Here is a 23,535-nt window from a genome sequence, read left to right on the forward strand (position 1 = left end):
CATATTGATGTTCTTGCATCCAAAGTGAACATGCCTTAGGATCACAGGTTCAGCCTCAAAACTTTGGTTTACATCACAAAACATGTTTCTAAAGTTCAGTTGTTCCAACAGAATTCTACCAGCAGGGCACTGAGGACCTGAAATATTAATTCATCCCAGAATGTTCATATTTAAATCAACAGGACAGATGCAGCAGCCTGAAGGTGGAATTAAGACTTCTGGACATGATTTTCTAGCAATTTAACAAGGCTTTGCAGTTAGCCATGTGTTTAAGGGGAATAACCAATTCTCTCGGGACAATACCCATCACCAACTGCCATGGAACAGACAGGTAACCAGGAGAAAACAGATCAGACCTTTTTCATTTTGGTAGGATGATAATTTTTTTTTTTTAGGCTATCTCAAAGGCTGATTTAATGTTCTTTAAGAACAAACAGCAGTAGGTTTGCTTAAATACTGCTTAAACTGGATTGGCAGCAATCCAATGCACACTTATTTGGAAGTAAGCCCCAATTAATTCAGTAGGCCTACTTTCAGGCAAACAGGTGCAGGAATGGGCAGAAAGGCTGCGATCCTATCCATGCTAACTTGGAGGTAAGCCTGGGGGCGGGGGGAAGACACACTTTTGTTGATACTAAACCAAATCATTTTAAAATCCAAACCAAGAGGGATTAACATTGGATTACCTGAGTTCAAAGCTCTCTGGAGCACCATGGGAAAAGTCTCCCTTAAAAGAATGGCCAGATTAACAAAAATTGAAAGACTATTTAACGCAGAGACGAAACTTGGTTCTGTGAGCAGGGCTGCTACGCAAGCAATTCCTGTCCTCCACAACTACTCACAATCCATTTGAATATCAGTTTGCACATTTTTTTTCTTTCTTTTTAAAGTTCGCGTAAGAGTGACTGGGATCAGTAACCGTATTACATTCTTCTGATGTCTATATTTGGTATGGCCTCACAAAGACCTCTCTATGGCAGAAAAAATTACTTCTCCCCCCCAATTTCGATGTGTTTTTTTTAACTGTCCATTTCCAACCCCCATCCCCCCAAATTTTGCGGCATTTTCAGCCTCCTTCCCCCCCCCAACAAAAAAAATCCAGCCTCTCCAAACATACTTATTTAAAACTCATCTGTCATTATTAATTATCCTTTTCTGGGAGACTGGGGTTTGGGTAAAACAGATGTATGGCAGTACCCTGGCAGCTGGGTGTTAGCCACTTGGTTATCCATTTTCTAGAGAACACAATCTTTGTCACGTATTTCCAGGCGAGAATTCGCTATACCACCTGTTCCATGGAGGAGATGAGACTGTCAGTGCAATCCTAAACAGAGCTGCACCCTTCTAAGCGCACTGAAATTAACTGGTGCAACTCTGCTTTGGATTGCACCGTGCATCTATCTATTAACACTGCAATGCCAGATTATTGAGCTCCCCATGCAAAGCCTTGGGCACCATAGAACAAACTGCACACAGCTTTCTGCTGCCCTCTGGATCAAGATGGCCAATTGAGACTTCATTTCCCCAGACTGTCAAAGCACAGAGGCTCCCTAAATGCAGGGCTTCCAGCCCTTTAAGAACACCAAAGAAGTTTCAGCAGATGGAGTCTCTCCCCTCCCCCTTTCCTGCACCAACAGTGCAGCAGTATCATGTGAGAAGCTTCTGCTCGCTCTAGAGAAGGGCTGGAAGATCTAATTCTCATAAACTAGGATTCTGAAATTGTTCGTTCTGGGCAAGTGATTTGAAAATGGGTTATTTTAGGGGACATTTAATCACCCCCAATAGTAATAATAAACAATAACAGCATACACTAGCCCTTGGATTGCCCTGAATGTGAGAAAAAAGTCGTGCCTTAAAGGCAGATGATGACAAATATAAAGCAGTCCAGGGGCTTGTGCTGCACAGTATACGATGCCATAATGTTGATTTGCCAAAACACATTGGCTGAGAGCACCATTCTAAACAGAGTTACATTCTTCTAAGCCTGTTGACTTCAGTGGACTTAAGAAGGATTTAATTCTGCTTTGGATAGCACTGCACAAGTGCTACATTTGCTGCTGGATAATTCCCTTCAACAGCAAAGGAATATGTTAGTTGCAAGGTGAAGCATAACCTGAGAGATAGTTTGGAACTTTTGCTACGGTTTAGTCTTGACAGGACTGCCACATCAAGATCTGTATCCTCAAAAACAAAAGAGGCATGGTGTCTGAATTTCAGTACCCACTAAATTCCTAAAAATCTTTCTTGCACGGTTATGTCTGGGCTTCCCAGGTGAAACCTGGCTTGTGATCTTAGCTTTTAAAATGAAAAGAGTTTGGATTTTCCTTTGTTTTTAGTTTGGTTTTTCGCAAAAATCTAGTTTTCCCCCCGCCTCTCAGCTGAGATATATACTAAAACCAAAGGAAAATCCGAACCCTTTTCTTTTTAAAAAATCTAAAAATATTTGCATCCTGTGACTTGATAGCTTATGAATATTATAATTTCTGTTTTTCCTCAGCTTTCCTATCTCCAGATTTATGCCTTAGGTGAATTAAAACCTTGGCAAATTTTCACAAGTGCTTGGCTTTACAATCATTTCAGGGGTGGGTGGAAGAGAATTTACTTCCTTCCTGGATCAGTAGAGCTTTTTCAAAGAAACTGGAAAAATTGAGACATCACACCATCTTGTACGTTCTGAAACTTAGCAGTTTGGCACGATATCTGAATTAGCAATACCATAGTTTGTAACTGGTGGCAAACCAGAATTTTAAAAAAAACATGGTTTGAGGCAAGTCAGCAATCTATGGTTTGATGTAACAAATGAACTGACAAATTAAAGTTAGCAACACTGTTCTGCCTACAGAGCCCCTGAACTCCAGAAATATGACTGCTGGAAGTAGACAAGTAGTTCTAGACTATGTTCTGCTCATACGTTCAGAGAGTCAAACTAGAGTTTGGGTTCTAAACTATGGCTACTGCAAACCATGGTTTGTTGTGATGTCTGAATCAAACCAGTGTTTGAAATCCAGAAGAATGAATGCTAAGAATAAAGGCAGTGTTACGTGTTTGTTTTCCCTACCTACTTTGGTTTAAGATCTGATGGCCAATTTGAAGAAAGGGAGGGGGAATCCATTAATATAATATAATAAGATAATTCTAGATCAGAAAATAAGAATTAATATTCTTAAAGTGACAGGAAGTCCCTGAAGGACGTATGTGCCAACAGAGCTACACTGGGGTGAAAGATCAGTGTGATTCCACTTCGGAAATATTTATCTAAAAGCATTTTGGTCCAGAGGTAGCCTTTGGGTCTCCTAAGCATAATGTGGCCACAGAACCATGGAACAAACCAGAGGCCATTGCTGTGATTTCAGTTCTTGAAACCGTGATGCCACATCTGGAGATGAAACCAGGAGCACCACCAACAAAGCAAACCCCCCCCCCCCAAGCAACATGCAGACGTTGCAAGGAAAGAGCAAACCATTCAACTGAATACCTGGGGCTGTCTTTCCTATCACAGAAATGCTAGTCCAAGCAAGGTTATTGTCCCGCTGCTCAACAGCTAGGATAGCTGGGGTCAAAAATTTAAAACCAGCCCCAGCCCACTGGAGATAAACGAAAAGAGAGTCTGGAAAGGGGTCCCCCACCCTACCACACGCTGATTTTTACAGTCATCAACGTGTGGGAATCAAGCGGAACCTGGCTATCCAAACGGTGGGAACCCAAAGCATGCTAGACACCACCAGGGGATCTAGTCCCACTTAGTTTCCATCTCCTGACAATTACAACTCTGGTTGGAGGACAGGCAGTTGCCCAAGTAAAGAAAATCCTGCTGCATTTGGGAGGGGGAAAGGCAAGGGAGATGGGATGTTACTCTCCTCTGCTCTTGATCTAATGCACAGCAAACTGTATGCGTGAACTCTGTCTGCCCCTTTGGACAATTTCACACAAACACACACCCTAATCAATTGAAAACAGATTCTGGGGTCTGATTAGAATTTTTTCCCTACCAGCTGATCCAATTTTGCCCCCTCAAATATATATTTATAAACTGCATGCCTGAGGAGCCAATCATATCTGCCTTTGGCTCTTGAGACATTAAGTCACCCGTCTACATGGAAGTTACTAATACCCGCCTACGGTAAACTGATTCCCAGACACTCTTAGGGGTTCCGCATCAGCGCGTCACTCTTTCTGCTTGGCGTTCATTTCATCCGTTGTCATTGTCATCCGTTTGTCCATCTTTTTCTTTCTCACGCACCCGGGGTAAAGCATCTTCCTATTTCCTTCGCGCCTGCGTCTGGCTGTTCTGTCCCTTCTGATGCTGTTGTTTCACCTGAGCGAGGATATCACGTATTTTACGTTGCGCCATCTGGAAAGAAAGAGGGAGGGGCAGAAAAGGCTGAATGCAGTGGATGAAATTTCTCTGGTCCAGGTAAGACCGCCCAGTGATTCTGGGAGTTTCTGTCTGCGGATGGATAAATATTCATCACTGTGACCAACTATAAGTCAGTGAACTTTATTATACAGTCAACAGACTTCTTTTCACTAATACAACAAAGTAAAACAAAACAATAGCACCAGTACTTGTCTGGTTCACAGAATTTCACCATACAGGATGCAGTCACAATGGCTACATTAAGAAAACAGCCAGTAATACGCCCATTTTAAGCGGCAAGAAAAAAGCAACTAGCCCTTCTGTTCAATGGCCTATTACCATATCCATCTTGCCCAACTGCATTCTCTCACTCAAAAAAGCCCTCACATTGAGCAAAGTGTGTGTATGTAAATAAATATATGGGCTTAGGTCTAGCCTAGAATTTCTAAAGGCCCAAGGGAGGCGGTTATTTTCGTCAGCTGCTGGAAACCTTTAGCTTCCCGCCAATTAATTGCTAGCGGCCCTCTATCTCCCAGAAGCAGCATTTTGGGGGAGTTTGGGCCTGCTGTGGAAGGAGGAAACCAGCGAAAACTAGCATCCCTCCACTGCACCTGCAGAAAATCAAAAAGAGATCCAAGCCATTAAAATTCACACATAAAACACATACATTATGGGCTTTTTCACATTCTCATTTTCTTTGCTTGTAAGTTCCTGCTTTCGTCGGGGTTTCCCCCCGTTTTGCACCTTCTTGTGGTCAGTTTGATATCACACCGGTTTATGACTGGCATTAAACCCTGCAATTTAAATCTGCAGGGAGACGTGCCAGACATAAACTGATCTAATATCGAACTAACTACTACAGGGAGCAAAAACACAGGCAAAACAGGAGCCCCCCCACCCCGAAATGGAAAGTTAGAATGCAGAAAAGCCTTATGACTGGATTCAGACTCCCAATTGAAACATCTCTAAAAATGTTCACAAGCTGGGGAGAGGGACTGGTGTCAGGAGGGGTAGCTACCCTCAAATCTTATGTACATAAAGGAAAAATTATCTTACATTATAATAGTAAAGTGTGGTCTCAGTCACAGATACTTAAATATGCGGATCAAGGCCATGCTAACATAAAACAGATAGTCCTACAAACTTGGGAAACTCCTCAGGTTTGCAGAAAACCAGTGGCAGTGTGAGGGGGGCAAGATGGTATCTTCCCCCGCAGGTGTCATGGGTCCACACTTGTCCTCTTCCAATTTCATAGGTCACATCTGAGAGTGTAATTCAACAGATTGGTCATCTCAGATTAGGGACTAGAACCCTGCTTTTGGGTATGTGGAGCAAAACGTAACATATCATTTTTGTTTTAAAAAATGCCCTTGTAACAGTTACCTTGTACCACATTTCACCACAACCACTGGCAAAAATGACTGATCTCGACATCCTACCTGGCTGGCATAGAAATGTCCTATGATTTTAACAATCACTTGCTCATTCTCATCAGGGGTTTGGTCCCGTGGGACGACTACCTCAGCCGCCGTCAGGTTCTGCAATTCATTGACCTGCAAGTGGGAAACCAGCAATCTTTTAATGATATCGAATAAATACGCACAAAACTTCTTCAGCCAAACCCCATCTCAACAGTGCTTGCCAGGAGAAAATCAGGGACAAAAGCAGGATAAAAATATATTAACTAAACAAATAAACAAGCCAGTACACCTCTCATGATGAGTCCACCTGTCTTTATAATTTATTTAAATATTTTTATATCATCTTTCTCCCAGGCATTCCAGGACCCACGATTGGGGGGGGGGGGATGGAGAGAGAGAGAGAGAGAGTTAAGATAATGGATGTGCGTCTCTAGCTTCACTTCTTCTTTGGGCCCCAAAAAGATGGGTGGTTCCCGCTTCTTACAGCCAAGTCAAATCTTCTATGGTCAGAAACAAGGACTTTTTACTGATAGCACCCACCTTACAGAATCAGCTTCCCAAATTAGGCAAGCAACTTGGCTAATTAGGTTTTGTAAAGCTTGTAAGACCTCTCCTTTTAAATGAGCTTTTAACTTGAGGGGAGGGATGAAATATTTATGGTAGGTGCATCTGAAATGTTGGGAGTTTTCTTTGGACACATGATTTTCAACACTTTGCCATTTGGTTTTAAATTGTTGATGTTTACAATTATTTTACATCTTTTGTTATTACAAGGACCACCTTGAGTTGCAAGGAAAGGTGGAGATACAAACCTTTGAATACATATACAAACAGGCCACTTTCAATGTACTGTCATTCCTCCCCAGGTAGAATACTCCAGAAATAAAACTTTTTTTGAGTAAAAGTTCAAAGAGTCCCTCAGAAGAACAGTGCTGCTCGGACATCAGAAGTCTTGGGGAACACTGACCCTACTACATGATTTCGCAGCTCCAAAATAACTAAGAATCAAACACCACCATCATAATTGTTCTCTCAAAAGCAATTCCTGCTCCACAAGCCTGCCTTTGCTGAAGTAAGGCTGTGGCTATGCTGGAACACAATGGGGATTTTTTAAAAAAACCCAGTCTGTGGACCGAACCCCAGGAGGTTCATCAAGACCAGAACTCCTAGGTTTCTGGAAGTCTTAAAGGCTTTTTAAAATTAATTCTTCCTACTTAATGATTCAATGTTGTTTTCTATGCATTATTACAAAGTGCTTTTTAATGGGGGTCTACGGACGGGGCTCTCACAAATTAGGACACATCAATCTCCAGTTCTAGGGTTGGTAAAGTTTTTTATTTTATATCTAATAAAGACAACCAACAAACAGACAACATATGTTACAAACAAGTTGGGGGTTCATATTCATCTTATTACATCTATTTTGTTACCTCCTACAGTATCTAAATATATGTTAAGTGATTTTTCCACCACAACCATTTGTATAAGAGTTTTGCTTTATGTTTAAGAATATAAAATTATATTATCTCCATTTTATGTCACTATTTGTTCATTTAACATAATCGTTTAACCATTTGTAAAATCCTGATCATATATTTTGAAATCTTTCTTCTCCAGTTCTAACATATTTATTACCTATGTTGTTTTACGCCCCCCCCCAGTTGAACCAAAACAGACGATAACCAGAAACCAAGCTTGTCATTCTTTTGATCTGTTAAAAAAAAATATTTTCACTATTTTGCATGCTAATTTAACAAGCCACCTATATATACAACTAAGATATGTAATTCCATTTCATCTTCTGACAAAGTGTACATACACACGAAAACTCACATCTTGAATAAAACTTTGTGGGTCTTAAAGGTGCCATTGGACTCTAACTTTGTTCTATTGCTTTCTAGTGAGTTAGTTAAATGTCAGACTGGGATCTGGGAGACCCTGGAGCAAATCCCCCACTCTGCCATGGAAGATCAGCGGGTGACCTTGGGCCAGTCACATGCTCAGTCTAACCTGCCTCATACAGCTGCTGTGAGGATAAAACAGAGGAAATGAGAAAGATGTAAGCCACTCTGGGTCCCCATTGGCAAGCAAGGCAGGGTGTAAAAGGAATGAATGAATAAATAATGCCACCTGTCCAAGTTTCCAAAACGGCCCCTGACACACCAAACCTTCGACTCACCGTCTTGCCTCCTTTGCCAATGACTCTTCCTGCGGCCGAAGCCGGGACTCGGATGTGCGTCTCTAGCTTCACTTCTTCTTTGGGCCCAAAAAAGTTCTCCTCTTTAAGCTTGCCATAAATTCGCCCTTGAGCCTGCAGAGCGGACAAACCAGGAAGCCATTCAGCTCCACAGTTACGCCTTCCTCCATCCAGACAACCCAGGCCTGGCTATGCTTTAAAGCAGGGGTGTCAAACATAAGGCCCGGGGGCCAGAGCCAGCCCATCCAGGGCTCTTATGTGGCCCACAAGCAAGTAGTGCAGAGGAGGGAACAGGAAACTGCTCGGGGGGAGTAGACCGAGCCACTCCGATTGTGGCTTCAGCAAGACAGAACAACCTCGTCTGCAGTGGTCAAGCGGTGTGGGGGTGTCTGCCCAGATGGGTTTTCCTTTACACCACCCACCCAGCCCATGGGGCCCTGCAGTGAGGATACACGAACTCGGAGCTTACCAGCTGCTGTTCCTTATACAGTTTATATCTCCGGTACCTGGCATTATGTTTATGGCACACATGGTCTAGCCCAACAAAGTGACAATTATGTCAGATCCAGCCCTTGTAACAAATGAGTTCGACACCTCTGCTTTAAAGGCAACACGTTTTACAACTTCCCACCCTCCCAGTGTTGGTCTCTCCCACTCCTGAGAGTGTAATCTCCTTGGGACAGGGATTTTTCTCTTGTTGTTTATGTTACTCTTACGGTGTGCATTTGGCATAAACCAAGCCCAAAAATACCCTAAATATTTTTAGGGTATTATTTCAGCTGAATACAGATCAGAGAATCTGGACTATTGGTATAGCTGAGCCTGAATAAAGGCGATTCCCCCCCCGGCTTTTATTCGGGTATATTCAGCTATACCGAATGCCTGGTGGGCTCATCTCGCAGCTCAGTGGGAGCTGACAGCTCCACGTCACCTCAGCTGGAGCTGGATCCTCTTGCAGCTCAGTTTAAACAGAGCTGCAAGGGGATCCAGCCAAGGCAGCGTGGGGCTCTCAGCTCCCACCACCCCAGCTGATTCTCTCGTCTCCCTACCGCATGCAGATCCTGGGGCCAGCTTCTCCTGTGCAGCAGTTTAAACCGCACAGCAGGGGAAGCCAAGCCAGCCCCAGAGTCAGGCTGGCTTTTTTTTTTAAGCCAGTATTTTTCTTCTTGGGTCTATTGGACCTGAAAAAATATGACATTTTCTGAAAAGTCCCAGATCCCAATACCATGCCGGGATTTTTTGGGAATACCAAAAAATTTTCAGGTCCAATATACCTGAACTGAGAAATACCGAGGTTTTTTGCACACCCCTAGTTACTCTGCAAAGCATCATGTAGATTAATGAGAATGCAGTAGTAGCAGCAGCAATATAACTATAACTACTAACAACATCAGTCAGGGCTGTCACTCAGTTAAAAAGCCCTATTTGGTCATATGACTTTTGGTCAATTAATACATTATTCAACTTAATTCGCATACAAGACTTCTGATGAGAAATGAATAATCTTCTTCATTTTTAGAATGTGTACACATATGTTTTAACAGGTACCAAAACAGGAAAAACATTGCTTCCTGTGTGGACAGGAAGTGCTTCTTGCTTCTTCCTAGTTCTTGCCACCTACTGTGTCTACAAGTACTGGTATTAATATGTGTGTATGTGCGCTAAGTATGATTGACTAATAAGCTTTAAGAACTATGTACCTAAGAAGCCAACTCCTATCTTTATGAGCAATGGCTTTCTGGCAAAGAGTTATGCAAGTTAAAATGGAGGAAACAAACCTTGAACTGGGCTTCTGGTGGTCCAGTGATGATTACCATCCGCACTTTAGAATCCGGCGTCTCTGGAGGTGCAATCTGGAATACACCAGAGGGAAGCATGTGAAACAAACTGATTCACTGAGTATCTAACTGGCAGGCAAAATCCACTTTGGTGGGCGGAAGACTGGGGTGGCTATTCTGAGCTGTGTCTGAAATTGTACGAGGTAGAACAGTTAGATATGAGTCCACCTGTGAGACCAATAAGATTTTGGAGGTATGAACTTCCCACAGTCACGGTTGTCTTCGTCAGATACGGCATCTGACATAGGGAGCCTTGACTCTGGAAAGCTCATTGGTTCGAGTGTCGGACTAAAACCTGGAAGACCAGAGTTCAAATCTCCAATCAGCCCTCTTTTCTTTGTGGTTCAAGGTGGCTTACAGTAATAGTTACAATAATAATATTAATAATTATCATATGACAGTGTGTGTAGTATAGCCAGGAAATCCTAAGATTGTCTGGCAGCCAGAAGTTCTAGTGCTTTCAGCGTTATGCACCACTAGAAAATCTGGATCCAAGCAACTGCAAGGACAGAAGTGTTTGGGAGACAGAAAAAAAAATGAGAACCTTGATAGAGGCACTTGCAAATCTGGAGAGCTGTTTGATATGTTGTCCTTTCTTGCCAATGATTGCGCCCACAGCCTGCGCAGGGATGAAGACGTGCACCGTCTCTTGCTCAGGAGGCTGCCGAGAGATTTTTGTGGCTGTTGATTAGTTATTGGTTCAAACTGCACAGCACAACAGTTTAAAACATGGTTGCCTGTCATCTCACCCCACCTACTAGCCAAATTGTTCTGATGTCACTGAACATTTATGCACACTCCACCAGCTGTGAGAAATGTAGGGCTGCCAGGCCAGGTTTTACCACAGAGTTTCCAGCAATTCCTAGAGCTACTAAATGTCACTTCTGGGTTTTCCCCAGAAGTGACGTAACAACACCAGTGATGTTGTTGGAGAGCCAGTTTGGTGTAGTGGTTAAGTGCGCAGACTCTAATATGGGAGAACCGGGTTTGATTCCCCACTCCTCCACTTGCACCTGCTGGATGACCTTGGGCAAGCCGTAATTCTGGCACAGCTGTTCCTGAAAAAGAGCAGTTTCTGTCAGAGCTCTCTCAGCCCCACCTACCTCACAGGGTGTCTGTTCTGGGGAGGGGAAGGGAAAGGAGTTTGTAAGCTGCTCTGAGACTCCTTCAGGTAGTGAAGGGCAGGGTATAAATCCAATCTCTTCTTCTTCTTCTTGTCCCCCCCCCCTCCCTGCCAACAGTTGCCAGGCTCATTGCGGCAACTCTAGACCTCTGGCCTAGTTCTAAACAAACCTGAAGTGCTAAATCTGTGGCTTAGACTGTATCACTGCTGACTGTAAGAGGGAGGCTCTTATATAACTGGATGACGCTCCATACCAAAGCAACACAAAACCCACACACTGAAAATCCAATACCAGGGAGAAGGATTTAGCCTGTCCTTTTCCCTGACATGCTAGTTTTCTGTGTGAAGGAGTTTTCGCCCACTCCCCCCACACACACACCACAAATGGCAGACAGCATAAAAATGCCACAAAAGAAGCATGTGAAATGTGGAAAGTAGCAAAGAAACTAGTCTCCCACATGAAAGCAGGCTTTAGGCTGTCAACCTACCAAAAAAGAGCTGTACGGGGCTGCTCCGGAGACACTACTTGGAGGAGGTGGCACGGCATTGGAAGAGGCAGGAAAGAGGCCGACAGCAGCTAGGTTAAGACCAGGTATCAGGTGCGACTGCAGCTGAAAGAGAAAAGTAAAATCAGATGGACCTAATGTAATAATAAATGTACTAATTTTACATTTTATTTTGACCCGTCAACACAGAGAGGCTTTGCTTTTACCTTAACAGACTAAAGTGGTTTGCAGCGATACTGGTCCAAAATCAAAATCCGTAACCAAACTACAATCCACTTAACTTTTATGACGACCAGCGATGATGACACAAAACAGTGTGCAAGCTTTATTGTTCATTCACTCAGCACAGAGATGCCAAAGAGAGGAGGCCTTTAAAACCACGGCCTGGGACATCCCCCTCCCTCCCCCATTTTCATTTTTTAATTTCAAACATCCAGCCTGAGGAACAACTCTGGCAAACTCAAAAGCCTGCATGCTGTTCTGTGCCATTGTAGCTGGTCCTATTAAAAGGTCTCACATGGATGGTGATTTTTGTTTTCACTGAACTGTTTACTGTCAAATCTATTTGCTCTGTTACAGAGGACTGCACAAACTACTGCAGTTGCAGAGAGAGAGAGGGTGCCTACTATACAACTCTGAGCACAGGTGTGTTTCTTGGGGGGGGGGGTTAAGGCATTAACATGTACATTCAACACATGGCAGGGTGCAATGTGTTGCTTCCATGGTGCCATCAAGTGTTACCACACTGTTGAGACAGGTATACAAAAAATGATCAGCAACGGCAGACCAGTAAGCCTCAGGCTTCTGTGCGCAAGTTGGTAGAGGAAAATGACCACCAGTCATGACAAAGATACAGACACCAAAAGACAAATGACATTCCTAGTACTGGATCTGAAATGACGTTCCTAGTACCTTACTGAGGGCACGGTATGTATGTTCACCAGCGTTCTTCGAATTCCCATCCTCTTGTGCTATCTCAAGCTATTTAAGAGACCTAAGAACCCCTCATTATAAAAGAGCATTCATCCTTGCCTGATTAATTCTTTTCCCTTGGCTACAGTGGAAAGCCAATACACAGGTACAGTGTATTCAGACAGAGTTTGTAAATGTGGATCTGGTCAGCTGGAGTCTTTAGAACATATTTTATTGGAATGTGAAATTATTTCTGGGAGAAAGGTATTTGTCCTCCCTCTTAATAGGTTATGTGAATTTATCACCTAAAAAAACCTTCGTTTTTTCCTTGTAGATGAGGATCAGAAAACCACCTTAGCAGTCACCAAATATTTAGCTATGGGGAATGCCTGTAAGAGGGCTGGATTTTGATCTGTTCAAGACCTTTGAGTAAGAAGAACAGGAGGAGGAGGAGAGGAGATTGGATTTATACCCCACCCTTCACTACCCGAAGGAGCCTCAGAGCAGCTTACAATCTCCTTTCCCTTCCCCTCCTCACAACAGACACCCAGGGAGGTAGGTGGGGCTGAGAGAGCTCTTTCAAGAACTGCTCTGAGAGGACTTGTGACTGATCCAAGGTCACACCAGCAGCTGCACGTGGAGAAGTGGGGAATTAAAACCCGGTTCTCCCAGATTAGAGTCCACGCCCCTAACCACTACACCAAACTGGCTCTCAGTAAGAAGTGAGCATCAGCATAAGTTAGAAACCCGGGGAGCTCCAAGCTCAATCTCACATCACACATAAGTGGCTGCTTTTACGCAAGCCACCACATCTCCCTTCGAATGTATCACCAAGCCAGTGTCCTAGAGTGCCCTCGGGGGATACACATGCCCCCTCCTCCCTCATCATGCACACACAAGGTTTCTTCCTCCACACCCTCGTTCTTGCTAACAGGGAAAACTGGCACACTTGCCAGGAGTTTGTGCCCATCTCCCAAGACGTGGTTTGCAAACCCACTTCAAGCCACAGATTCAAAGGTGTCATGTCTAACCTGACCCTATTTCTCAGCCTTCGTCTTCCATCTACAATGTGGGAAGAAGAACAACAATCTGCTCTAGAGTCATGGGGATCCGAATACTCAGAAGACTCTGTGTGAATCATCCTCGGTTATCACCACTGCTTATCTGTGGGCGCAGAAATGGGTGTGCGGCTTTTATTCCCCTGAATCAGGACACTGTCTAAAATCAAGATGGATGTATTCTTAATTAAAGGCTCTCCCTCTGCCCAGTTCTTCTGCAGCGTTTCATTTAGCCCAGTAAATGATCATGGCCTTGCACATAAATCAACAAGCATTTCTAGTCCACAGGAAGTGACATTAGATGGAAAACCGTCAATCACAGACTGTGGTGGCTGCTTGTGGGACATCGTAAGTACATCTCAGTCCCAGGGCAGAGGGAATGAAAGGAAAACACTTGACATGAGCATACTCACACTCATCGCTGCCACGTCATTCTCGTAGGCCTCCCTCACTTTCTTCATGATCTCCTGCTCTGCTCGGCAGCAGTTCTCAATGGAGCCTTTCACAGTGATGGTCCTTTCGGGGTTGTAGAGGGTCAAGTCCTGCAGACTTAGGAGGGCAAAAAGAGACCATCAAAAGCGCTTATTTATCAGTTCAAAGAGTCATACTCTGCTCTTCCTTCCTTCAAAGGGCCTGACAATCAGCAAATTCATAATCCATACAAAAAAAAACTTTCAATGGAAAGAACCCTTACAGTTCAAGCAACAAAACAACTGCAGGGTGGCAGGAGATACATCAAGTCCAACTATTTCTGGCTCAAAAGCCCTTCTAAAAAGCACCGTCTCACACAGCCCCCAGAAGGACAGTTAACTGGGGAAGATGTTGAGTCTCCTTGACTAAGCCATCCCAAGGCACGGCAGCTGCAGAGGGTCTTGCCAAGTCAGGATATGCCAAACGAGAGGCACGCCCAACAAACGCTTTCCAGAAGGTACGACAGGAGGTCCATACAGACATACCAACTCAAGGTCTACTCCAGCTTCTGCTCCCAGTTCTGCGTCGTCAACTCGTTTACAACAGAAAGCCATTCACCAGAGCAGTCCGTGCAATTGGCAATTCTGATGCATGCTGCCCCCTATGCACAAAACTCACTAATTGCTGGCTATGCGCTGTAACAATAAAATTCATTCATTCATTCACAAAACTCACTGAAGGTAGTACAATGTTGTCATATCACCAACAGTGGTGGAAACTGTAGGGAGCTCAGTGTACTACCAAGCTACAACAGATAAGAGATATTATGGGCTTTTCCTCATTCTCATTTTCCTACCAAGCTACAACAGATAAGAGATATTATGGGCTTTTCCTCATTCTCATTTTCCTTGCTTGTAAGTTCCTTTTCTCCCCCCCTCCCGGGGGGGGGGGGGAGGGGGTGGTTTTTGTTCCACACTTTGCTCCCTCTAGTGGTTGAATGAATGTTACACTGGGTTATGTCCACCATATCTCCCTGCAAATTTAAACTGCAGGTTTTTATGCTGGACATCACCAATGTAATATCAAATTGACCACTAGAGAGAACAAAACATGTTCAGAACAACAACAAAAAAAAAGAAAGAGGAACTTGCAAGCAAAGAAAACGAGATTGCAGACATGCCATGTATCAGGGAATGCTGGCAAGATTTTGGGTGTCACGAAAGCGATGCTACCTGTTGGAGGTGGAAGAAAACGTCCCACCATTGCTCATCCCTTGGGGACAGAGAGCAGAGAAACCGCCCCTCCCTCAGAATCTTGCCTTAAAATATTTTAACCTTACTCCTAATACATTAGGAACTAAGATACTAGTACAGAGTTATCGCCCGCTCTACTCTACTTTTTCATATATAAAACTATTAGGACGCAAGGGTGTCCAAAAGATTGTCAAGGCCCAAAGGTGTGCATGGAGTCAGACGGCTGGGTGAGGCTCTAGGGTGGGGCAAGCCGAAGTGAGGGCAAACCCAGGCTGCAGATTCATACCTCTTCCAAACTATCTAGCTCATCTTGTATTAACCAGCAGCAAGACGCAAATCCTCCAAGTACACGTTCTCCTTTTCACAAAGAGGGAAGAATATCTACCAGGAACATATCCATTTACTATTTGTTTAGTACATTTTTATCCTACCAGTCCTCTAAGGTGGTAGGTAGCACTGGCTTCCAGTGGAGTACTGAGTCAGGTTCAAGGTCTTGGTACTGACCTTTAAAGCCTTGAGTGGTCTGGGATCCACATATCTTTGGGACCGCCTCCTCGGGTATGTCCCCAAAAGAGCTTTATGCTCTGCTGAGAATAACCTGATGGTGGGCTCTAGCCCCAAAAGATGCCCAGCTGTCCTCGATCACTGCCAGGGCCTTTTCAGCCCTGGCTCCCACCTGGTGGAACTCTCTGCCAAATAACACCTGAGCCCGGAGGGGCCTGGTGCAGTTCCGCAGGGCTTGCAAAGCAGAGATGTTCCGTCAGGCTTTTGGTTGAGGACAGCAACGAGCACCATCTCATCTGGCACTTCCTTCCCCTCCCCCATCCTGCTTTTTTCTCCATCTATTTATAAGACAGTAATGCAATTTGTAGATTGATTTAGCACCACTGGAAAATGTTCTTATCTATTTTAATTTTTTTTTATTTTAAATGGTATCGATTTCCTGCTGTTAACCACCCTGAGCTCTGTAAACTCGGAGAAGGGCAGTTTATAAATCAAAATTATTTTTTAAAAATAATAAAAACCTCTGCCTGAAACCTTGGAGAGCTGCTGCCAGTGACCTCAATTGGACTAATGATCTGACTCAGTAGTAAGGCAGCTTCACTTGTTTAGTGAGCTCCATTTTATCCTCACAATAAGCATGTGAAACAAAGTTTGAGTCCAGTGGCACCTTTAAGACCAACAAAACCCAACTAAGTTTTATTTGAAGTGTAAGCTTCTATGTGTAAAGCACAGTTCTTCACAAATGGAACAAAATCTCCACATAGGGTTCCCAAGTACTTACCGCGATCTGGCGGGGGAAACATGCTCCCCGGCCGGACCATTCCTCCCTGTAACGCACCATGCCGTCGCCAGGAAGTGACGCCGGGCGCTGGTGGGGGCGGTGGAGGGAATGCCCAGGGGTATGGGTATCGGTTCCCATATAAGTAGTGCCATTGTCTCTCATCCCAGGCTAAGGGAGGGGACGCCGGTCGGTGTCGATCATCGACTCCACGTTCCGGAGAAGCATGAGAGGATTGACGACTCGACATATCAGATTGCGACTGAACTGTCTGCTGAGTAAGGTCGATGTCGAGATCTGAACCGATCGGGTGGTGAGGTTCTTGCGTGAGATCTCGGCCTTGACTAGCTGAAACCTTATGGACTTTCGACTTGTCCGTTTTAGGTTTCTTCGACTGCTGTGAGTCTTTGCCCTGCTTCCGGATCTTGGAAGGTACGGCATCAGATATCCCCTGCTTCCGGATCTTGGAAGGTACGGGGTGGTCTTTTATCGGCGTCGAACGTTTCGGTGCCGAAGCATCGATTGCGACCGTCGACGTCGATGTTCCCGGAACGGGAGGACAAGTGTCCTCAGCCAGGGTCGACATTGAGGCGTGTCCGGACGTGTCCAATGGAGAGGAGGACTGAGGGGATAGTGCCTTCTCCATCAAAGCCAAATGCAGACGAGCTGCCCTGTTTTTTCTCGTCTGGTTCGAAAACTTCCGGCAATGTCCGCACTTGGACACACAGTGCGACTCCCCTAGACAGACGAGGCAAAGTGAGTGCCCGTCGGTGGGGGATATTTTAAGGCCGCAAGTCTTGCACCGTTTGAAACAACCCCACCGCGGGGCCATAGGCCAGCGGAGGGGAAACGAGAAAAACACAAAACAACACCCGGAGAAAAATGCTAACTACAAAAATAAAGAAAAAGAAAGTAACTAAACGCAAGTTTAGCCAAAAAAAAAAAATTTGGTACTTAACAGACCGAAGCAGAAGGCGTCCTACCAGCGCGGCGGTCAGAAGAGAACTGGCGGGATCTGCGTGCCCCTCCTTGGTCATGCGCAGTGGAGCCGGCGCGTGACCTGGGAGAGGCGCGAAAATCCCTTTTGCTAGCTATCGGTACCGAGAAGGTCAGCGCAGGCGCAGTATTCCCAAGGGTGTGATGCACAGAGACCACGAAGAAGATCAAAACATGTTCAGAACAACAACAACAAAAACAAAGAAAGAGGAACTTGCAAGCAAAGAAAACGAGATTGCAGAAATGCCATGTATCAGGGAACACTGGCAAAATTTTGGGTGTCACGAAAGCGATGCTACCTGTTGGAGGTGGAAGAAAATGTCCCACCATTGCTCATCCCTTGGGGACAGAGAGCAGAGAAACCGCCCCTCCCTCAGAATCTCGCCTTACAATATTTTAACCTTACTCCTAATACATTAGGAACTAAGATACTAGTACAGAGTATCACCCTCTCTACTCTACCTTTTCATATATATAAAACTATTAGGACGCAAGGGTGCCCAAAAGATGGTCAAGGCCCAAAGGTGTGCATGGAGTGAGACGGCTGGGTGAGGCTCTAGGGTGGGGGCAAGCCGAAGTGAGGGCAAACTCAGGCTGCAGATTCATACCTCTTCTAAACTATCTAGCTCATCTTGTATCAACCAGCAGCAAGACGCAAATCCTCCAACTACACGTTCTCCTTTTCACAAAGAGGAAAGAATATCAACCAGGAACATATCCATTTACTATTTGTTTAGTACATTTTTATCCTACCAGTCCTCTAAGGTGGTAGGTAGCACTGGCTTCCAGTGGAGTACTGAGTCAGGTTCAAGGTCTTGGTACTGACCTTTAAGGCCTTGAGTGGTCTGGGATCCACATATCTTTGGGACCGCCTCCTCGGGTATGTCCCCAAAAGAGCTTTATGCTCTGCTGAGAAAAACCTGCTGGTGGGCTCTAGCCCAAAAAGATGCCCAGCTGTCCTCGATCACTGCTAGGGCCTTTTCAGCCCTGGCTCCCACCTGGTGGAACTCTCTGCCAAATAACACCTGAGCCCGGAGGGGCCTGGTGCAGTTCCGCAGGGCTTGCAAAGCAGAGATGTTCCGCCAGGCTTTTGGTTGAGGACAGCAATGAGTACCATCTCATCTGGCACTTCCTTCCCCTCCCCCATCCTGCTTTTTTCTCCATCTGTTTACAAGACAGTAATGCAATTTGTAGATTGATTTAGCGCCACTGGAAAATGTTCTTATCTATTTTATTTTATTTTTATTTTAAATGGTATCGATTTCCTGTTGTTAACCACCCTGTGCTCTGTAAACTCGGAGAAGGGCAGTTTATAAATCAAAATTATTTTTTAAAAATAATAAAAACCTCTGCCTGAAACCTTGGAGAGCTGCTGCCAGTGACCTCAATTGGACTAATGATCTGACTCAGTAGTAAGGCAGCTTCACTTGTTTAGTGAGCTCCATTTTATCCTCACAATAAGCATGTGAAACAAAGTTTGAGTCCAGTGGCACCTTTAAGACCAACAAAGACCAACTAAGTTTTATTTGAAGTGTAAGCTTCTATGTGTAAAGCACAGTTCTTCACAAATGGAACAAACAATGGGGCTGAAAACTCGATGGTACCATTGAGTTTCCAGCCCCATTGCCAGAGCGTCGCCCAGCGTCACTTCCTGGCGATGGCATGGTGCGGCACGTCTGTTGTCCCCGCAGGAATGATCCTGCAAAGACGTCTGTGTCCCCCGCCGAATCATGGTAAGTACTTGAGAAGCCTGTCTCCACAAGGGCTACTTATAGGAAAAAAGAGGGTGGGGGGCAGCCATTAGGAGGGGCCACTCAGAGCCAAGATGCAGCTGCAGAGCTGAAACCGGATCAGGTGGCATCTTGGCTCCATTTGTTCCATTTGTCTGAAGAAGTGTGCTTTGCACACGAAAGCTCACACTTTGAATAAATCTTTGTTGGTCTTCCAAGGTGCCATGGGACTCAAACTTGGTTCTGCTGCTTCAGACCAACACGGCTGCCCACCTGAATTTTTCTTCATGGAATAACACTGTGAGTTTAGGTTAGGTTAGCCTAGGATACAGTAATGCTGATTTCACACACATTGGATAATGCATCTTCAATGTACTATAACCATCATTTGCAAGTGGATTTTCCTGTTTCACACGGGAAAATCGAGTTGCAAATGATTGGCAAAGTGCACTGAAAGTCCATTATCCAATGCATGTGAAAGTAGCTTAAGTATTTCAAGGTCACTCAGTGAACTTCATGGCAGGATAGGGATTTGAGCTCAAGACACCCAAAGCCCAGTCTGAAACCTTAACCACTATACCATGCTGACTCTCTGGTGAGAAATATGGCTGATGTTCCTCCTTCCCTCTGCAAAGTGAGAGCATGGCCCCTAAGGGATGTTCTCACTCACACTTAGCACAGGGGAAGGAGGAGGAGGGGCTTGCCGTGTCGCACAGGGCGAGAAAGACTGAATGTGGGGTGGGGTGTGTGGAAGAAATTAAAAGCCTTACGAGGAGATGGTGATCTTTGTCTCTGTGTCCTGCTCCACCTTCTTCAGGTTTCGGCCCTCTTTGCCGATCAGTCGTCCCACAAAGTTGTTATGGGCAAGGATTTTCAGGGGCACTTCATCAGCACTTGAGAGGGGGAAAAAAAATTAAGAGGGGTGTCATGGACCAGTATATCCTGTCCCGCTGCTGGCCAATTCTGGCCTACCTGTTAAGCCTCATTTTACCCTGAGGGAAGAGCAAGCCCCAAAACGCTGTGGACCCTTCCAGATGCTAAATGGGCACAGATGGGATTTGCATTCGATTCATAAATATGATTAGAGGGAGGAAAGGCTTCACTTGTCTCAATAGATTTATAGAACAGGGGTTGCTCCTTAGGATGAAATCAAGGTGATATTTCTCTCTTTGGAGAGCAATCTACGGACATAACTGCAGCCAATCAGGGCTCTTCCACATTCTCATTTGCATCACCTGTGTGTCTCTGTTGCTGGGAGGGGGATTCTTTTCCGCATGCGTTTTGCTCCCTCTAGTGGTCAATTTGATATTACATCACTGGATGTCTGGAATATCTCCGTGCGGATTAATAGTGCAGGGAAATTGACATACAGAGATGTAATATCGAATCGACCACTAGTGGGAGCAAAAGACATGTGGAAAAGATCCCCCCCCCCAAAAAAAAGTAATATAGGCCCTGGTCACAGGGGCCAGAAAACGCGGGGGGAAGGCGTGGCTCTTTGCGCCATCGCAATCTGATGCGCGATTAGGCAATCAGACTTGACGGTGGCATACTGGGGCTTCCACGATCGGCGCGCACAGCAAAGAGGATGCCGGCGTGATCACACCACAGGAGTCCAGAGGCAGCCCGTGGCAAACCATTTGCTGGTAGGTCGATCCTGGAGCTTTTAACTACGCGGCTTCAGCGGCTTGCTGCAGGTTGGCCACGGGAGTACTACACCTCCCAGATGTTCCGGTGAGATTGCTCCCGGAAAATCCGCCAGAGTATTGTGCTTTCAGCGGGGCAAATGCTCCGTGTGACTGGGGCTGTTGACACACAGGTGATGAAAATGAGAATGCGAAAAAGCTCTCAGTACTGGGTATTATAAAACAATGATCTGGACATTCAAATGCTGCTTTGTAGGGAGTAGCAGAAGCAGGCCTTTTTCTCCAAGGTCAGACCGACAACAGCCCATCCTTACGTCTTGGTATCTTTCGCCTCCTTCTGCATAATTTCCAAGATCATCTTGCAAGCTGCAGAGCACCCCTCAGGTGTTGAATGGATGCTAATGGCTTTCTCTGCTGCCCCTGCATTCTCCTTTCGGTGCACATCAATTCTATGGGGAGGCAGAAGAAAAGCCGCCTTAATACAGAAACTCGACAACAGTCCTAGTCTGTAACACAGATTCAGTTCTATGGGGAGGAAGAAGAAAAGCCGCTTTAATACAGAAACTTGAAAACAGTCACAGTCTGTGACAGAGATTCAGAAGGCTGACAGCTAGGGAAACAGAAGCTTCAAGTCCTACGTTCCCCTTCAGGGTTGGTTGAATAATGGGATGACCTAAAGTGATTTCCCAACTGCGGGAGAAAACAGTGCCCCTCAATCCCCACCCAGGCCTCTTTCAAATGACACACCAAGCTGGACATGCCAGCTCCCAAACTCTTACAAAAGTCCTTCTTCTTGTTCAGCCACCATTTCTGATTGTCGGTTGCCAAGGAAATCAAAATGGTGGCTGAACTCTAGTGAGAGAAAGTAAACTTGCAAGAGTTCAAGAAGACCTACAGGGCGAGCGTGGCTCGCTGCTCTATTTATAATGAAGACAGGGGTAGCAAAAACGTAAGGAGGGCTGTCTCCTTTCAGGGTCAGAGGCAGCAGCGTCAATACAGAGAAGAGTGGGTGGGTGGCTTACAGGAAGAAAAAGCTTACCAAAAAACCCTTCTAATAAAATAAATACATATATTGCTCTCCCTCTCTTCCACCCGTAATAGTCCAAATTTGCTTCGGGGGGGGGGGGGGCGATCACCTTGTTGTAAGGCTACCTTTGGATCTGCTCTCTGAGGCCCTCTGCCTGCCCCCACTGACCTTGCAACTGCTCATCCCAAACTGTGAAGACCCTCCAAGCCAGGGCTGAGCTTTCACTGTGTTCACAGGCCCCTAGCACACTCTTGGTGGTAGATTGATATGATAGTACAGCTAAGCAGCTGTGGCCTTACTTGGACTGTGTCTGCTTGGTTATGTTGCGAATGGTGGCGCCCTCTTTGCCAATGATGGCTCCCACGTACTGGGTGGGAACGAGAAGTCGGAGGGGGATGTCTACTGGCTGCTGCTTCACAGGCGCTCCAGAAGCCACAGGGGAACCCTGTCTTGGGGCACCCCGTGTGCCGAAGCCTCCCCGGCGCCCATTCTCCGCGCCTTGCACAGTCTGTTCATCGGGGATGTAGGAGACCTTCAGTGCATGGTTTTCCAGCTGGTGTCCGTTAAGTTTCATGATGGCTCTGAAAAGACAGGCAGAGGACAAAATGGCGGTGGAGGAGCGGAGACACACACACAAATTGCTTAGGTGCATCTCACATATTATATTCATGAGCTAGTTTATGAACTACAGGCAGTTCAGGAGGGGCCACAGTCTAAAGTTTATTTACTTCATTTATACGCCATTGTTCTTCTCCAATGGAGATCCAAAATGTCTTATATTTTTCTCCTGTGAGGTAGGTATGGCTAACCATGGCCCAAGTGCACCTAACAACCAACCTGCATGTTAAGGGAAACCAGATAAATACCTAAAAAAAATAACCCTGGATCCTCAACATCGGAGAGATGGCTATCAAGAGCCTCTCTGAGTTACCTGTAATAAAGGACAGGAGGTACACCTGACTTGCCAGTACACATCATATGACTGCTTAAAGGGATTTATCAGTCATCGGAAAGTTTGGGTCCACATTACAAAGGATGACTTGGTGACTAGTTTTTTCCAGCTTGACCCCACGTCAGCGTCTCACTCAAAGCAATGGTTCTTTGAACTTTTCAAGTGGGACCTTCTTTGAATCTTACGGTACCGTTCAGGGCCCAGTTTGAAACATAATGCGCTTTTCAGGACCCACTTGCAAAGTGACTCCATCCCACATTCTCCCTCTCCAGCATAAACAGCAAGAACCCCTTATCAATTAAGTCCATAATTTATTTTTCATGTTCGGCATTTATAAATATACAGCATCACTAAGCAGCAGGTTGTATTTCATGGCCATTTTACACCCTAAGCAGAAGCAAAGCTAACAACTAAATGCTCTGTATGACTGTGTTTCTTTGACTTCACTTCAGTCATATCCATTTATCCCCTGCCTTTTCCCCCAACCGGGGTTTATTTTGTTCTCCTCTCCTCCATTTTATCCTCATGTCAGTCCTGTGTGATAGATTAGGCTGAGAATATGTGACTGGCCCAAGGTCACCCAGCAAGCTTCTGTGACAGAGTGGGGATTTGAACTTGGGTTTCCCAGATTGCAGTCTGGCCCTCTGCCACTACATAGTGCTGGCTCTCCACTTGGCCAATCTATCTTGACAGCACCGCTGGAGTGTAATATGAGAATGGATTGCAGTTCCCAGAAGTTGCCTATAGATGGAGATGTTGGTATGAGCAAGACCCCATCATGGGACAACCTGAGCCAAGCATCCCATATAAGCAGCCACCTGTAACA

At 45.3% G+C, this 23,535-nt stretch overlaps 1 protein-coding gene across 3 annotated transcripts in view; it reads right to left on the bottom strand.

Moving 5' to 3' along the window:
- Nucleotides 1–4,258: 4,258 nt before the first annotated feature.
- IGF2BP1 (insulin like growth factor 2 mRNA binding protein 1) overlaps nt 4,259–23,535 on the bottom strand; it is a 101,913-nt gene continuing 82,636 nt past the window's right edge. The window contains exons 6-16 of one of the 3 annotated variants that reach the window (XM_015409232.1): nt 22,057–22,338; nt 21,045–21,179; nt 19,855–19,977; nt 13,826–13,961; nt 11,425–11,547; nt 10,827–10,829; nt 10,358–10,474; nt 9,754–9,828; nt 7,958–8,089; nt 5,797–5,910; nt 4,259–4,351 (exon numbers count right to left, since the gene is read on the bottom strand). In XM_015409232.1, the coding sequence (XP_015264718.1) occupies nt 4,259–4,351; nt 5,797–5,910; nt 7,958–8,089; nt 9,754–9,828; nt 10,358–10,474; nt 10,827–10,829; nt 11,425–11,547; nt 13,826–13,961; nt 19,855–19,977; nt 21,045–21,179; nt 22,057–22,338 (1,333 nt within the window). The remainder of the gene's footprint in view (nt 4,352–5,796; nt 5,911–7,957; nt 8,090–9,753; nt 9,829–10,357; nt 10,475–10,826; nt 10,830–11,424; nt 11,548–13,825; nt 13,962–19,854; nt 19,978–21,044; nt 21,180–22,056; nt 22,339–23,535) is intronic. The other 2 variants (XM_015409231.1, XM_015409234.1) reach the window with 2 other exon arrangements.

Source organism: Gekko japonicus, unplaced genomic scaffold, assembly GCF_001447785.1.
Source record: "Gekko japonicus isolate JY-2015 unplaced genomic scaffold, Gekko_japonicus_V1.1 scaffold240, whole genome shotgun sequence".
NCBI lineage: Eukaryota > Metazoa > Chordata > Lepidosauria > Squamata > Gekkonidae > Gekko > Gekko japonicus.